The 18,715-nt window shown below is 35.8% G+C and overlaps 1 protein-coding gene across 1 annotated transcript; it reads left to right on the top strand.

The window, feature by feature from the left end:
- Positions 1-632: 632 nt before the first annotated feature.
- Positions 633-16,267, top strand: LOC128994861 (uncharacterized). The gene is made up of 8 exons (XM_054419681.1): positions 633-981; positions 7,325-7,506; positions 8,601-8,652; positions 10,151-10,290; positions 11,215-11,379; positions 12,373-12,505; positions 13,464-13,582; positions 15,807-16,267. Exons 1-8 carry the CDS (start codon positions 903-905, stop codon positions 16,017-16,019), a joined length of 1,083 nt encoding a protein of 360 aa, XP_054275656.1. The 5' UTR covers positions 633-902; the 3' UTR covers positions 16,020-16,267.
- The last annotated feature ends 2,448 nt before the right edge of the window (positions 16,268-18,715 follow it).

Consider the following 18,715-nt stretch of genomic DNA (forward strand, 5'->3'; position numbering starts at 1 on the left):
ACTACAACCCACCATCGCACATTTATCCGAGCCTCGGATTCCGAGGTGGCTGGTTGTCGTGTACGCACGCATAAGTCAACGAGCCACTACGTCAACCCGCCACCTCAAACTACCCCTAGAAGCAGGAGAGTAGGAGGACCCAGAAACACTTGGAAAAGGACGTTGGTCGAGGAGTTGAGGGAGAAAGGAAAACCCTGGGAAGGGATCAAGAGGGAAGCAACCAACAGGGTCCGGCGGTCCGGGGTCCAGTGGAGAGGAACATTCGAGGCCCTATGCTCTAGGAGGGGAGGAGTCAACGGGATCAAGTAAGTCATTTGTCAACAATTTCCAGTAATTAAGTATGAGGATTATTAATTCACATATATTCACTCAAACACTACCCGGGCATGAACATAAAAAGAACATATGATTTAAACATTGCATTATAATATTACATATAGTGTGATCTAATAAGACCCACTGTGATGTATAATCAATACCAACTTTCTTCGAGCAAACTTTGGGCTTTGCGCAATGTGAAAAATAAACAATAGGCGGGAATATCAAAATGTTCAGAAAAAATGGAATATTTTTATTTTGATTTGTTTAAACCTTGGAAGTGGTAAGGTTAACATCTACTCTAAACAAAACAAACCTGTTTGTTTCTGTTGCTAGTTGATTGATATCGCTGTTCTTGTTCTTGATGGTTATAAAGTTTAATCCTCAAAGTAAAAGTGCTAGTTTCAACATTTTTTAGGTGTATTTCTGACCAGTTTAACTTATAGCCTAGGCTACTTTGTAACTTATACTGTAAGCAGTCAGTTTAAATAGCCTACGGACCTAGGCCTACAAGGTGTTTTCTTTCCTATGCCTGTAGGGCCTATCGATATCTTCTTAGATTCTGTACTAAGGCTGCTGTCAAGATGAGTTCAACTCCACTAAGACCAATCGATGACGGCAATAACTCCACTCCTGTTCAAACAAATTATGCACGGCTGCAAAGTAAGTTTACGTAGGCTATACATAAGTTAGTTAACTTATTAAACAAAATATTTATAATTAAGTTAGGTATGTTGTTTCTATATAAAATCCGATTTAATATTGTACAGTAGAACCCCGGTTAACAAAATTAAAGCATTTCCAGATTATTGGTGTGAATCTGCCAATAACTCACCAATAACTTAAGTACAGTATAGCCTAGTGTGCGTGCTTGTTACAATCTATTGATGGCACTATTACAGGAAAATAGAGCCGTACAGCATAATATCTTTATCTTTATATGATAAAGGACATGTTCACACACAGTACAGTATCAACCACAATACAAACTAAGTTAGGCCTACCTGATTTCCTGGTTTTTTGTTGATCATATCCCAGGAACAAATTTAGGTCATAGGCTACAATATTAGGCCTATAGGTAAAATGACAATGAACCGCTTAAGCTATTAAAATCTATTGTTGGCCGTATTGCAGGAAAAATAGGCCCGTGCAGTAGGTACCATGGTCACGTGATAAAGGACATGTTCAGGCACAGACAGTATGAATATCATATCCCAGGAAAAAATCTAAATGTATAGTATTTTTTTAATTCAATTTATTTACCTAATAATAAGTTGTCTACTTGATTACGTAAAAAAAAAACGGTACTTTCGTTTTATACGGAGGCCACCCTTATACATCCCGCTGCAGCAGTTATCTTAGGTTGGGTTATCATAAATATGTTTGTAGGACTTTCCTCGTTTTGTTATGAATCGAACGATGAGTCATACTTTTGCCCACCAAATCCCCTCCAAGTAGGCTAGGGTCAGGTCGTTGACCGGAGCGCGCACATCACCTGTCACCGTCCTGAGTGATGACTCATCTGGTATCGTTTATACGAAACGAGAAAATTCCTACAAACATATTTATGATAACCCAACCTAAAGCCTCGGTCACACTAGGCAGTTAAGCAGCTGCTGGTAATATTGCCAGCAAGCAGCCTTGTCTGACCCAGCACTAGCGGCTGGTAAATGCCAGCGGGCTGGTGTTTACTAGCCGAAATCAAAAGTCGAACATGTTTAACTTTTTAAAACTGCCTATCCTCCGCTGGCAGTCGTCACGTTCGACCTCTTTGCTGGTGACAGCCTGCCACTGTGAACTCCTAGTAGCTCATACTCGACTAGTGAATTAACATGAGTCTAGATTTTTGGTTTGTTTATGCAATGTTAGTTTTGTTGTAGGCCTACTGTATTTTATACTTATTTTGTAAATATTGAACGTGGTTGACACCAACAAGTGGTTGGGAAAACATATCGTAACAATTATAGATTTATTTCAAAATTATGCTTGCCTGAGGGATGCTTCGTCTGCCAACTTCATTGACAGGAATACCAAAGACGCAGCTTATAATGAGTCATCAAAGTCAAAGATTTGAAGAACGAAGACTAAAATCAGCCTTGGTCTTATGAAAGAGAAAAAAGTCTATGTGATTCATCTAGAAATGAAGTTTACAATACAAAGAAGAGTGGTGGGAGCAGGTGACATTTACAAACTACCGGCTATTTACTGGTGGCTAGTGGTTATAATGTGAACCTTACATATCCGCTGGCTGCTGTCGATATTTTAGCAGTGGCTGGTTAGTAGCGGAAACAGCCTAGTGTGACCGAGGCTTAACATAACCGCCACAGCGCTCTGTATTCCTACTTGGCGGAGTGCATGTGGCAGCTAGTGGCGGCGACAACTCAATCCCCGCCGACATCCCTGCCTTCTGGGAGGCAGAACTCAAAGGCCGCTAATCGTAATCTCAAATTTGGACAGAAAGTCGAAAGTATTTTCTTTTCAATTATGTAGTTATTTTTTGTCTCCGATAAAAAAATCCTTAGAAAATAAGTGGCCTCCACATGATAAGAAAGTACAAAAAAAACTAATGATTTGTTTGGAGATTCAAAGCTTAAATTTATTATTAAGCCTACAAAACTCTCTCTATAAAACTTAGGCCTACCTAAGCAATAAGTTCCAAGTCAATCGTAAGAAGAAAATGGGAAAATCCTTTAGCATTTTAACGCATAATTTTTGTTCATTCAATTGTTCTAGCGTTAGAATAAGTGACTAATGTCGTGTGCGATCAAGACTCGGTGGCCCAAGATACGCTTCTTATTCCTAATACTAGAGTTAGCTGTTATTATTAGTTTAATTGAGCGGAGCGAGCGAAGCTCTTTGGGATCAACTTCAATGCAAACAATATAACACCATCACTCAATAACGGCTGAACACATTTCAGCCAAACTTAACAAGACTACTTAGACTAATAATGAGATGGTTTGTAAACAAACAAATTTCAATTAGATAATGCTAATGCAATTTAAAACGAACTTAAATTTTTAAATTTTTAACATTAGGCTTATGGGACTAAAGTAGCTATGACAGTTTTTTTGTTTACAAGAAAAATGTAAACAAGAGAATCATAAGGTATTTCTGAACTTTCTATACTTTTCTTTTAAACGTTTTTAAACCATTCCTATGATTTTAATAAACAAGAAAATGCCATTACAACATTTTTTTAAGGCGCGGAATTCACTGAAAATCGAGAAAATATACGGAGCTACTTTCTCAATGCGCGGAGCATAAACAAGGAGCGGAGGGATACGGACCAGTGACTACTTTCTTGGGAACCTATTTGTGTTGCCAGCTGATTAGAAACAGCCAATGTTAGAAATCAGGATTTAATAAGCGATATATCGAACCACATCGAAATCGATATTTAATCCGATAATACATCACAGATTAGTATATTATGTTGAATTACATCGACGGTGCAGTAAGTTATTACACTTATTAATAAAACGCAGATTGAACACTGATCTAATTTAGGCATGTGGGGAAGGTAGGTCGGGGTTTATGAGTACTCGTGACTACATTAAATGTTTTGAAGTAAGGTTAGATTAGGAAGGTAAAGTGTAGGTTATAGGTAGGTGATCGAGTTGTTTATTTGTGATGCACCATATAATTTTTATCTTTTGGAATAGTTGGTTAAATGGGGAAACGATTCCAAAAATGTTTGCATATGGTCTTAACAAACCATCTACTGTATTCTAGCATTGACTTTATATAAAGTCAATGATTGTAGCAAATTACTACATAAAAACCAAAAGAAAAGAACATTTGGATTTGGACCTTTGCCCATAGCAAAACTAACATATAATTTATGAAATGTGAAAAGTTGTACATCATGAAATACTATTCTGTAATATTAATAATTGTTCGGCAAATCCTCATTTTAATGGCTCGGCTGAAATGGAATCTGCATTTTGTGAAACAGTAATTTGGTAACAATTCAGTAATTTCAAATGTTGATAACAGTAGCCTATCCTATATGAACACTGTTATTTGATTGCCAAGCCACGGACTATACATACGTCCAGTTATAACCGTAATAAGTAAATAATTAATTACCTGGACTTATAGAAGTACACTTTTAACCACGGTTATCTTTGACTATCAATACAACTAGACATTTCATCCCCATGTTAAATTTATAGCCAGCTTTTTCATCAAAATCTTCTGTATCCAATGGTCAATGGTTTTATTAAGGCCAGTATTAAAATGCCGTCTCTAAATCGTCCCAATAATGGTGGAAGACCTACATTCCAGTTACATTACAATCATTTCAAGAATACTTGGTATTAACAATCATAAATTATTTTCAGCAAAGAAAGCTGATTTTAACCGATTGCAAGGGTTGAAATGAAGACCAATGTTTATGTTGCACAGTTGAATTTAAATGTAAAATTTTCCCTCCTGATGTTATACTTTAATACTCATGTGTTTTTAAATAGTTACTGTTTTTTATACTTAAATACTTTAAACCGATTGTAAGGGTGAAAAATGAACACCAATGTTTTTGTTGTAGGCTAAAGTTGAATTTGAATGTTAAATTTCCTTTCTCTTTTTTATACTTTAATGCCCTTTTTGGATGTTAATATCAGATTCCAACTACTGTAATATTTTCCTGGTCAAAACTACCAATGCACTTCTGGAAGAGGTGTCTGAATAACAAGATGTAGTAAAAACAAATTTGAATTATTACAATTATAATCAATAAAACAAGCATTAATACATCTATTGACTTTTTTACATTTAGTTACTTATACAAATATCAAATCACGTTTGTTCCGCTCAACTGGCTTTCACCTCTCTGAAAGCAACCCTAGTTTTTATAAAAGGCCTAATTCAATTTTATTGTAGCTTTCCAGCAAGCATATTAAATGTCTTATGGCACTGATTCAATGAATATTATTGTACGAGAGAGCACGGGAAATTTGCATGCGGAAACAAACTTTAAATAGGACAAATTAAAGCTCACTTTTGTGTGACAGTGGCTCAGTTAATTTTGCAACAATATTATTTTTTTGTTCTCTAAGTATTGTGGAGGGAAGCAGTTGCCCCAGTTGAGCCCCCTTGGATCCGCTATTGAAACTTATAGGCTAGGCTATTGTGTTCATTAGCACATGAGTAAAAATCAACAGATTTTTATTAAATTCAGTAAGTAGCCTACAAATTTATTGGAACAAGTTTGTGAACCAGCATGACCGGGCTATGAGAAAGGGTTTTATGATGCAAAAATTAGGTAAATTTTAAATTCTAGTTTAATGTCATTTAAAAATAGAAAGTTAAAATGACAACAGTTTTAAGGAAATACCTATTTTTGGGGGTTCAGAATCAATGAATGAGACCAACGCAAGTCAAGAGAGGTGGGATATGTAGAGTAACTTGAATAAATAGAAGTACCTTAGGTAGTCAGTTTAAGCTAAAATTAGTTGAATCTGTTGATGTTTTATTGCTGTGTGACACAATGTCCTGAGTCAAATAAATTGATGAATAAATACTATACCTAAATCGGTTGCTGATAGAGAGAATCCAAAAATGTGCAACACTGAAGTATTGAGCTGGTTCAATGAAAACACTTAGCCATCAAAATGATATTAAATTGTTGAATGACTACAACACACCAAAGGAACGACCTTTTACTTACTTCAACAAAGGTGCTTTAACACATTAGCTACCAACTATACTCATCCCTCAGTTACAGAGGAGTGTGACGGTCGGTAGGGAACGTGTTAACACATGAGCTACCAACTATACTCATCCCTCAGTTACAGAGGAGTGTGACGGTCGGTAGGGAACGTGTTAACACATGAGCTACCAACTATACTCATCCCTCAGTTACAGAGGAGTGTGACGGTCGGTAGGGAACGTGTTAACACATGAGCTACCAACTATACTCATCCCTCAGTTACAGAGGAGTGTGACGGTCGGTAGGGAACGTGTTAACACATGAGCTACCAACTATACTCATCCCTCAGTTACAGAGGAGTGTGACGGTCGGTAGGGAACGTGTTAACACATGAGCTACCAACTATACTCATCCCTCAGTTACAGAGGAGTGTGATGGTCGGTAGGGAACGTGTTAACACATTAGCTACCAACTATACTCATCCCTCAGTTACAGAGGAGTGTGATGGTCGGTAGGGAACGTGTTAACACATTAGCTACCAACTATACTCATCCCTCAGTTACAGAGGAGTGTGATGGTCGGTAGGGAACGTGTTAACACATTAGCTACCAACTATACTCATCCCTCAGTTACAGAGGAGTGTGATGGTCGGTAGGGAACGTGTTAACACATTAGCTACCAACTATACTCATCCCTCAGTTACAGAGGAGTGTGATGGTCGGTAGGGAACGTGTTAACACATTAGCTACCAACTATACTCATCCCTCAGTTACAGAGGAGTGTGATGGTCGGTAGGGAACGTGTTAACACATTAGCTACCAACTATACTCATCCCTCAGTTACAGAGGAGTGTGATGGTCGGTAGGGAACGTGTTAACACATTAGCTACCAACTATACTCATCCCTCAGTTACAGAGGAGTGTGACGGTCGGTAGGGAACGTGTTAACACATTAGCTACCAACTATACTCATCCCTCAGTTACAGAGGAGTGTGATGGTCGGTAGGGAACGTGTTAACACATTAGCTACCAACTATACTCATCCCTCAGTTACAGAGGAGTGTGACGGTCGGTAGGGAACGTGTTAACACATTAGCTACCAACTATACTCATCCCTCAGTTACAGAGGAGTGTGACGGTCGGTAGGGAATGTATTAACACATTAGCTACCAACTATATTCATCCTTCAGTTACAGAGGAGTGTGATGGTCGGTAGGGAACGTGTTAAAATAAGAAATTAGTAGACCTACAACCTACAAACTGTTTGGTTAGTTACTGCTGACTAAAATAGGTGGTAACTGTGTAAACCGTGGTAATGATTTTCAGTTTTACGTTGGTTTATATTTTGTTCCAGAAAAGAATTTAAGGTCGAACATCAAGGATCTACTTCAACGTTTTAAATTCAAAGAGTTAATAAGTGATGTAGTCCTTGGAATTTTCGATCTTGAACCTGAAGAAGTGAAAGAAAAAATGAGTGAACTCAGATTACCTTCTGATAAGGATTCTGTGGCGACATTGCTGTCCAGCAGAACACAGGTAGGTTTTGATTTATCTTTTTTGCCATCAAATAGAGATTTGACAACAAATAGTACAGAAACCACTCCTTATTCAGAGGAATAAGGAGTGGTTTCTGTCTGCATGTTTGCTATGGGCGAACTCACAGCCCACTGAACCAACTGTGCTGAAACGTTTTTCAAAAATACATTATGAACCCACCCATCATAATAAGCCTGTGCATGTCCTTACAGTAACCCCTTTCAGACCAAACCCCAAAAACATCTAAAGTTTTTGGAAGTAAATAGTTAAAAAGTCTCCATATCAACAAAAAAAAAAAGTACCTATTAAGCTACGTGACACAGTTAGCCTAAGGTTTATCTGCAATCAACGGCGAGTGTGTAACTGTTTTTTACTAGGAACAAACTGTGTTGCTGTTTAACTATTCTGGGCTTAAAGGTGTTGGAAGATACTAACAATTATTTTTAACAAAGGTTACTTGTACAATTATGCATTGTGTTTCATAACTATGTTTAATTGTGCAGAGTCTGGACGCCATATTCACCCGGTCGTGATTCATCATCCTTTAAAAAGTTACCATCAATTTGTCTTATTCTCTTTGTAAATGTAACTATGTCCGTGTTTGTGTGTGAATGTACCATATGTGCATCGACGACCTTCTGATGAAGTGATTATTTAGACATCTTCATGAAGTCGAAACTAGTTGCGTGACATTAATTGCAACTATTGGATTACATTGAAGCAGGTATTTAAACCAATTTATATAGTTCCATATCGTTTACCAATCTGGAACAGTGCTATGTCGACCAAGGATGGAATATTTCATGTAGTTCAAACAATCTCTGGGTGTTTGCACAAGAATCGCCATTTTAAACGTAGGTTTCCACCGCAAAATTACAGTGTTAACCCCACAGTACAATGTTTACTAAAACTACAGGTAGTTTGAGTGATGTTATATGCACAGCTATTCATTCATTGTTGCATTACTTACCGTGACAGTGAACGAAACTCGGAGTGCTCTCGTTGTCCCACTCAGTAGTTTGCCAGATTTTCAAATAAATATAAATCTATGCAATATTGATATTTTGTTTTAATTTTAGATTATTTTGTTACAGGCATTCAGTGTTCAAGATTTGGAAGAAATGTATCACTTATTATTGCTCTACAGTATGTATTTTACTTTATAATAATTTTTTATGGTGTAGATAGAATGCTACTAGCGTACCGTATTTGTTTAGTTCATAATTTAATTTGTTAATGTCCAACAAAACATCAAAATTAAGTAACAATACCAGGGTTTGGGTCGTACCCCCCTACAAAAGAAAAAAAGACGCTGAACATAAGCCACAGCTATTCAGATATAAATCAAAATGTCAATCACAGTATTGTATGACTAGAAACACATTAGAAGAGTTTAAAATATACAAAGCAGTTATTAATACAGTAGACTCCCTCTTATCCATACACCTTTTAACTGGACATCGGTTTAACCGGACTACACTCGGCGGAAATGACATCTCTTTTACCGGACAATTTTTATCAGCACATTGTTTGAACCGGACTAGATCGGCAGGAAATGGGCGATACTGAAACAACTGTTCTCGTGGGAAAGATTTGAGACCAGTGATCACGTGTCTAAATACAATGCTCTCTTAAATTTAAGTCGAATACCACAGTAAACGGTCTGTTTCAACAAGTTTTTGGGGACGTCGTTTTAACCAGAAAAACCGTTATCCGGACTAGCCTCGGTCCCGAGGAGTACGGATAGGAGAGAGTCTACTGTAGCTATAAAACTGTATGAAAAATATGTTTTATGAACTATTGCTTGAATTGTATATCAAATAGAAAATGTTATAATAAAAAATAATAAAATACGTAAGTGTTGTGGATAAAAAACATTTACTTTTTGTACTAATGCAGTACTATCGTATATTAGAACACAATTTGAATATTGTATGACACAAACACACGTACATGGTCTAATAAAATAATAATTTTGTACAAGGACAACTCATTCAATCAAAGCTCTTAGACAAAAATTGCATCAGTGTATGTCATAAAAACACCTATGTTATAATGAAAAAAGATAATTATTTCATAAGGACAACTTACTTTGTCAAGGCTCTTTAGAAAAAAAATGCAATGGTGTTTGAAATAAAACACCCATTGTATTATGCAAAAAATCATTTGTTAGAAGGACTACACATTTTGTCAAAGCTCTTTTTCTTGAAAAAAAAAAGGTTTCCGAACTCATGCACCATTAGTTCTTTTGTACTAAATGTTTTTCCTTGTCTTCCCTTTCAACACTTGCCAACAATCTCGCAATTAGTTCTTCTTCATCCATTTTATAATATCGCTAAATAAGGTCAAACACAAGGGCACACACGGAACTAGGCTCCGGGAAACCCGTCGCATCACAGGGCGCTCACGGAAATTATTTCCAGTGCAAACCACTCCCCAAGGTCGGCTGACAACTGGGAAAGGGGTAAGAGTATACAAAACCGATTCCGCAAAAGAGGTTCGTGAGGTAAATCAGACCACAGCCCTGCCAGACACATACTATGGGTTTTATAACGAAGAAAGTAGTGACCCGGAGGTAACCTCCGTGATGCGCCCGTTGGAAGGATAACATATTTAACTATGACAATATTTAATCTTTTCCAAGGGACAGCTTTTGACAGTAAAAAGAAAAAGTGGACACCTGTCAACCTTCTAGAGCCAGCTGATGACTTGTCTTTTGCGACAGATGAAAATTTGATCAGGCTCAATATACTACAAGGTCTCCGCATCAAGGGCCTTAATGCAGTAAGTGATCCAAGTATTCTTATTTATTACAGCTTGTAACATGTAAGCTGGCACTTGACCGATCGCTACTAGCCTAGGTAACTACGAAGCCTACTAACTCTACTCATGAAGGTGCTTAAGTACACGAAACAAGGCACACACCCCATGAGTCTGCGGAATGTTTGCAGTCTGGTCTTTTCCTTACCTTTACCCTCCCCACGTCTGCACTGCCCGGGCCAGGCCCAAGTGCCAGCTTTCGTGTCACGAACCCCACAAACATGTTCAAAGTATTTTAACTTAAGTAAAAGGCACTCATTCATAAGTGTTGATCATGTTGCCACAGGTATATTGAAGAGCAACAGATTAATATTTAGGCTACCTAACCATTGAATTAAACATTTTCTGTCAAAATTTCATCCTTCACCACTTTTACTATTTTTTTTATATTTTTTTGTGATAGAGAGCTCAAGTTCAAGAAACCATTGTGGTCATTTTCCATTGCCATTACTTATAAACTTGTATTGTACTCATAGTTATGGCAAATGTGTAAGATAGTTGTTGATTCACAAATTCAAGTAACAAGATACAATAATTATTGCAAGTATGTAATATTGACATTTGCTGTTTGGAAAATACATGGTTCAGAGGCCTCACATATTTTACTTCCTTCCAGTTTTGTAAGACTGGTCTTTCTAACCAACATTATCTTCTTTAGATTCCAATATCGTCAATCATTTAATGTTCAGCCTAGAATAAGGCTTGAACTTATCTTAATATCTTGATTAATGAAAATGGCAACAAGTAGAATAATTTTGAAAAAGTATAATAATGACTGATCTTTTACAATTCGATAAAATTTTAATAGTTGAACACATTAACTAAAACGATATTTAAATTAAAGGATTTCAAAGATTGGATTTTATTTCTGCAATTTCATTTCTCTAGGTTGTCAAAGTTATTACCCACGAAGATTTAATATGGGTGATGATAATTGAGAAGAAGCTGACAAGAAGAAGAGGAATAAAACTGATGACTCCTTTATTTATTTGCTATGAAATTGGGACTCCATACATTTTCACTGCTTCAAAAATAAATGAAACCACAATGGAGGTGTGTATTCATTTTTAGAATAAACATAGTCAACATAAGTACTAAGTAGTAACGTAAAAAAGCTTGTACCACTATTGTCTCAATGACTCCCAAACTGCACCTTATTCTGAAAAACTGCTATTTTCTATATTTGTATTTTATTTGTTTTTTAATTCTGCATTTTATTTAGCCAAAATAATATCAAAACACAAAATGAGTTTGACATTACGGTAGACTTTCAGTAATCCGGCAGATATAGGACCGTGATACTGGGATACCATAAATAAAACACTTAAAAATCACAAAATACATCTGCAAAGATCGCGTGATCGGAAACCGCTATTGCCGCTATCGCGCATGGCGATGATGGTGTTTCTGTGACCTCAGGAGGTGATGATGATGTCTCGGCTGCGGGAGATGATCAGAATTTCGCCGCGATTGTGGAAGACAACGATAATGTTTACACGGCCGCGGGAGATGTTCATGATTTTGCCGCGATCACACAAGACGACGATCACGTTTCCGTGACCACGGGAGTGATGATGACGACTACACGGCCGCAAGAGATAATCAGAACTTTGCCACAATTGCGGGACCACACTTGTCAAAAGACGCTGGAATACTAGAGTGCCGGAGTGGCGCAGTGCTGAATTATAGAGGGTCTACTGTACTGACTTTCATAGACTTAAAAAAGTCTAATAAGCTACTAGACTTTTTAATATCATCTTCATCTACTTTTCTTTATCACACATGTATTATTAATTAGGAAAATAAGATACCCACAAACTATGTAATTGTTCCCTACTGTGTCTTCATTCCAGTTCAAAGCATGGGTTAAACTATCTCAAATACGATGCAGAAATACTCTTAACAAGGGTGATGGAAGTTCATTGAAATTTTTGTTCAATTGTTGTCCAAATAGCTCTCACCCGAAAATGGTTTATGAGATACGGTGTATCATCGCCTCAAGATAGGACTGTCCACTCTAACCTTCAACATACTCAATTTTTTCAGTGCTTGCTGCGGGCAATGAAGTACAAAAAACACAAATTGCAGCACCTCGAAGGCCGTGATGTCAAATCACTTTTGTCACTACTCAAACACAAAACCAGTAACAGGAGCAACCAAATTGTTCCGTGCACTCAAGGTGAGACAAGTTGTGTTTGGATTTACTGCTATTTGTTATTCTTCTAACTTCAACTCGGTCAACATTGAATATTTAGTGTTAAAGAAGTAAAAGTAAGATTCTAGCCTAAAAGTAAAATAGAATCTTGACTATCCAATCTTGAGTTATTTGACCAGTTTTATTTTACCCTCTCTTTCAGACGACCCCTTTTGCCACCCTCGCCTTCTCTGAAGATGTGATGAAAGCGTCAGGTGCCTGTACATACTCTTTGAGTTTTACACTCAAGCATGTGTAAAACACCCCTCTTGTCTTAGACTCGATACAAACAAATAACTCTTTATGCATCTAAATGAATACAGATTTGGCAGGCAGAAAACCCCAAACAGCTAGAATCCATAAGGCAATGGCAAAATATAGTGTTTGAATATAATGTAATTTTACTAATTAAGTACACTTAATATTTTTTAAGAGGCCGGCAGCCTCATCTATCCTTCTATCTGCTCGTCGACAATAGGCCACAAGCCATAAAAAGCAAAGCAAGGGGTGAGCCGTGAAGTACAAGAGTTGACCGGCACTGATAACGTGTAGTGCCATGTACCAAGATTTGAACCAATGACATTGCTGCCATAAATACAAAGTCTATGGTGCCACTATCTCACCAACAAGTTTAACTATCAAACCTGTATGTAAAAAATTGCAATATCTAAACAACATTTACAATGTTAGTTATTACTCTCTGTGTCATTAGACATTTCTGCTTATTCAGCCTTTGCCGCGGATTGTTAAGCTGGAATAACCAAGACCCTACTGAAGTGTTTGAATTTGTTTGCTACTAAACCACTATTACCACTTTCCGTTATATTACCAGTACCTCAGATTAGAAGATATTTTCAACGCTCTTGAGTAGAGTATACTCATAAAGCCTATTATTACAGGAAAACTATTTTACTATGACTTAAAATCAATTAATTTTTTGTAGGAGCTGTCAGAGTTGGACACAGATACTTTGATGTTTCTAAAAAGCAATCACGTGAGACTTATGTCAACAGAGTTTTTGACACAAAAGATCCGATAATTTTGGAAACTTTCAATGTTAGGGTAAGTAACATTAAAAATGTTAAATCTATATTGTATTTAGAACTGTGTGCATGAGTCAACTGTCCAGTCCTGATTCAAGTTTTTTTATTATTTTTTTATTAGATTTATCTAACTAAGTGGCCACTTGGCCATAGATATTCAGGGTAGTGGAATTTTACCCCCTGAGAAAAACTGACGTCACAAACTAGGGGGTAAAATTTTGGCTGCGAACTTTTGAGTTGTACAACATCAGTTCAATAAATTAATTATTGTTGAATTAAACAAATATTTTCATCGATAAAATAGAATAATTACCTTATCCAACCACAGTTGCTGGTATGACAACTAGTTTAGTTCCTTAGAACATCGTCAGGTCATTGTATGCAACCACATCATCAATGTATTAATACATTGTGGTATGTCAAAAGATTCTTTAAAACACTGTCAGAATCACAATAGTAAAAACTAGTCATGTTGATCAAATTATTAAAATTGAATAAAAGGTGATAAAACTGTAAAGGCTGGCCAGCTATGTCTTATCACTGTCACTGACTAAATAAAACTGACTGAATCATGAGGTGTCTTTATCTTTATCTCTTCAGTGCCACCTGTATTTCAGTTTGTTTTCTTCTTATTTGATACTTCTTTGATTTGTAGCTTGTCAATATATGTATCAAATATAATATTTGACTGGAAGGAAGTCTGATCATTTAAAATGTTGAATGGGTCGAGTTTTTTAGCTTTGTAGATGGTGAATTCTTCTTTAACATCAAGCTTAAAACTTTTTGGTAATACTTCAACTATTTCCATGTTCTTATCAATAGATGTGTAGTTGTGTGATTCTGATATTAATAGAACATTTTCACGCTTATGAATTTAATCAGACCACATAAAATTATAAAACCTGGAGTGTACTGGAATTTTACCCTCTTCAAGAGGTCGGCTCAAAATGTCCGGCCCAGATTTTTACCCCCAGAATTTTACCCCCTCGGGCCAGATATAGAAATTAGTGAGAATAATTAATTTTCTTCTTTCAGTTTTAATTTAATAGTAAAAATTTTATTATTAAGTAGCCTATCTTAATTTATTTGTAACCTCAACTAATTAAACATGTTTTGCGTTTTAATTTTGAGATTCGAGTTTCGAAATTAGGTTTTTTGGGCCAACTGTTGGTTAATATGTATGTTAACAAACTGAGTAGCCCATAATAATAATAATTCATTGTTTATTAGTTCATTGTTCATTGTTCTGATAATTCATTGTTTGTTATATTACTTAACGATTTATCATACTCAAAATTAAAAAGCGAAACCTGTTTACTTAGTTGATGTTACAAATTCATTGAGATAGACTAATGAAAAAAAATTATTCCCACTAATTTCTATATCTGCACAGGGGGTAAAAATCCGGCCCGTACATCTACAGTTGACTAAATGCTAGTTATATGAACAGGGGGTAAAATTCCGGTTTTCATTGCTAATCTAATTTATCACGCTCTGTCTATTTTCATTAGACTCCCAAATCCGCAGGAATAAAATTCCGCCCGCGAACAAACCTGAGAGCACTCAGGTTACTACGTCATAGTGAAGTCAGCTTTGCCCAGGGGGTAAAATTCCATAGGGATAAAATTTGCGGCGACCCAGATATTCAAAATTACACATGATAACTACTACCACACTAAGTAAATGGCAAAATCAACAAAGAAAAATAACAGTTGATGCCCAAATTGGACCTCTCCCTCTCGCAAAGACTGAGGCACTAACCATTAGACTAGCAACACTCCTAATCTTTGGCTTGTCCTTGGTTAAAACCTGACTTGTAAACTGAAAAAAATGAAAGGGCAATGTGTTAACGGACTCGACTCTATGTAGAACAAGATTCAATGATTTTAGCAAATGTGCAATAGGCAAATCCTAGGACAAAATGAGCCCAACTTTTACTAAATCCTGGCATTAAAACTCTTGATTTTCTCCAAGTGGAGGTGTTAAGGAAAAATCTTACGATGAAAAATAAATTTAAACTATAAACCAACCGACTGAATATCCGATCAATATTTACAAGACATGGAACAAAAATTGGACTAACAAAACAGACACCTGATAATAAACATTTCTTATCATCTTTAGTATGACTATTAAAAATTACAAAAGGCAGGCATTTTCAACAAAAACAGCTCATGATCAGTAACAAAGCTTATGTAGCTCATCCCACTCCATTCCACACTTGAATCATGGTTTGTCAACAGGCAAACACTGTATGGAGAGGAGATGTGATACCTGGGATGCAAGGTGAACCTTTCACAATGGCTCTAAGTCTCCAGTCCAAGAACCTGGTGGGAATGATCAAGCACATGTCTAGCATCGACATGATCAACACCCCACTGCCTGACTATCTACAGGAGATCACACGGTCAGGCAAGAACCAAGTCTGCATGAAGTCAAGGGGAACCTCCAAATGACTTGGTCTGTACTGTATTGTGTGTAAAGACCACAGAAAGTGTGTGTTAAAAGATTTGTTAATCTGTGAATGTATTTTTTTATATCACTAGTGTATGTACAGTTATATTTAGTTTTTACTTTATTATTTCTATGGAAAATGTAAATTATTTCCTTAAAGTGGTGAAATCTGTGTTTATTCCATGTGAACCCTGTTCAAATAAGGGAATAAATTAATTTAAAAAATAAAGATTTAATTCTTAATTTTCAATTTGCTGTTTAAACATTTATTTGTGACTAGCTGTTTGGCTCACTCGTTCTTCGCTTGGTTTTGTAAAATAAATTAATTACATTTGATATTATAGCTTTAAAAATTTAGATTCATCATAGGACGGTGGAAATTATTTATTAACGAATTACATGGTATGCTTGACCTAGCATTTTGAAAGATGTAATAAAATCATATGCAGAGTAACGGGAAGAAAATTAGTTCTTCCCGATCCAGAAAATAACTGTTTACGCTAGCTTAATCAAATGGGGTTTCATTACTTACTACTTTACTGTAATGAGTTTTTACCGGATGCCAACCTGCTGATTCTACTGTATTTGACACTAGGGGTGACGAGCACCAAACAGGAGAAAGTCAAACTAATATAGTATATAACTAAAGTAGTAGGAAAATAGTGACTTCATTTGCTACATACACTATTTTAGTATTCTAACTTCAGGAGTGTTTTACGCCAGGAGTATTGTAGATTACTCTTCAGAGAAAATTTAAGGTTGGTGTGCACCAGTGTATAGTTGTGTACTAAACTAGTAAGTTAATGATAAATTTGTGCTAAAATAAACTCCTACCCCCTAGTAGGTGTAAGTTATGGAGTATTTCGTTTTAAATAGGGTTAACCATGTATATTGTTTTCAGTAGATTATGTTTTTATGTTAACCATGGATTATGCTGAATAGGCCTACATAGACTATTTATTGAATGCACCAAATGCAGTACGGTTCGTGATAAGAGAGACCCTATTGAAATATTAATTACCTATTACTGTAATTTTTAATTAGTAAAACAAAAATAAACAAAAAAGTAGAAACTAATTTATACATGAAATACTTTTTTAAAATACCACGTTTTTAAACGCCCTAAAAAGTAGAAAATAATTTTAAATATATGGAGAGAATAAATAATACTTGTAAGATTTAAAACAAAAAACGTGGGGCGCATGTAATAGATAATACATGTAGCACATAATAGATAATACATGGGGTAGCTGTCGATTTGAAACAAATAAATTAACACAGTACATCGTGTATGTATGATTTACATCTATATTTCCTAATTGAGGTTAAAAATAGCTAATAATAATTCAATCTGTGAAGATAATCGTAAATTAGATATTGCATGTGCCCTACGTTTATCGTTTTAGACCTTACAAGGATTTATTCTCTCCGCATATTTATAAATTAATATTTAAATATTAATTTTATAATCAAATTTATAAAAATAAATATAAAAAAGATAAAATTAAATGAAAATGAAATAATTAAACAAATTAACTATTTGAACACGGAGGTTTTAACAATAAAAACCAATTTTCAACACAAAACTCTTGAAGCTTAATACTAATTTGCACTAAACACAAATAAATATTGCAGTATTTCTATATTTTGAGGTAATGTACTGCGTGGGACTGCACAACTAACAGAGTATTCACAGAAACTACAGAAGTTTTAACTAAAGAAGCATCCTGTACTTGAGCTCTCCAAACAAATCTCCAGTAGTAAAATACTTCTGTAGTTGAATACTTCTTGTGTTTTAACTACAGAAGTTTCACTTACTAATGTAGTATATTTTACTGATTTGGTGCTCGTCACCCTAAGTGGTTATAAACAAAAACATAACCTCTCTTCAAAGTTTTGAGTAGCGATTGTTAGTCCTTTAATCATTGTTATAAGGATTTATACAATTTTTTATTGTCAAGTTAGCTTAGAGTAGTATGGCGTAAAATATTGTATGTAACTCGTCCAAAATGTGTTTACCGGACTTGTATGGTAATCCCCCATTCGACTTTGTCTCGCACGGAAACGACCACACTCAAGTAAACACCAATTTTCAGGAATAGTAACGTAATATACCCAATAAAAAAAAATATTTTTTAATAATCCCAAATAAAAATCTGTGAGGGAATATTAAGGTTAGTTTAATTGTATTTATAAAGTGTTTAAGTGTTGAAAATACATTAAATTTTGTATTCTGGTTAAGAGAGTAGAATGACTTGTAATATAGGAGTAGTAAAGGACTTGTAACTTTGCGTCCTTGAAATCCCAGTCGTTGTAGGAAGCGTCAGGCCGATCTTAATGCACATTATGCTTGCTACAGTACGAAGTTTTCCGACCGCCTGTCCCATCACTGTGTCTCTTACTTTGTCTGTCTTCATTGCTTCATTGCCTGTCATGTGTTTTATATTGGAGCATAGACTAAGGATACTCTGTTCGTTTAATCAATATTGGTTTTCTTGGTGCTGTGAATGAAATGGATATTTGTAAATTGCATTTTCCTACAGTTACCTAACAATGTACATGTTCTCTCACTGATTTGAGAAAGCAAAGTGGCCAATTCGCTCATCAGTGAGACAATGTTAACATTGTCTCACTCCAGATTTGCAACGTGAAGGCATGAAATACTGAGCGCGTAACATGCAGGCAACGTCGTATGCGC

Source organism: Macrosteles quadrilineatus, unplaced genomic scaffold, assembly GCF_028750875.1.
Source record: "Macrosteles quadrilineatus isolate MER2022 unplaced genomic scaffold, UCM_ALF_1.0 Scaffold_5__1_contigs__length_97177068, whole genome shotgun sequence".
NCBI lineage: Eukaryota > Metazoa > Arthropoda > Insecta > Hemiptera > Cicadellidae > Macrosteles > Macrosteles quadrilineatus.

Excerpts from the sequence above, each read along its gene's own strand:
- LOC128994861 (XM_054419681.1), top strand. The coding sequence starts at position 903 with ATGAGTTCAACTCCACTAAGACCAATCGATGACGGCAATAACTCCACT. Across the intron at positions 7,507-8,600 it reads TGCTGTCCAGCAGAACACAG|GCATTCAGTGTTCAAGATTT; the intron begins GTAGGTTTTGAT and ends ATTTTGTTACAG. Across the intron at positions 8,653-10,150 it reads TCACTTATTATTGCTCTACA|GGACAGCTTTTGACAGTAAA; the intron begins GTATGTATTTTA and ends ATCTTTTCCAAG.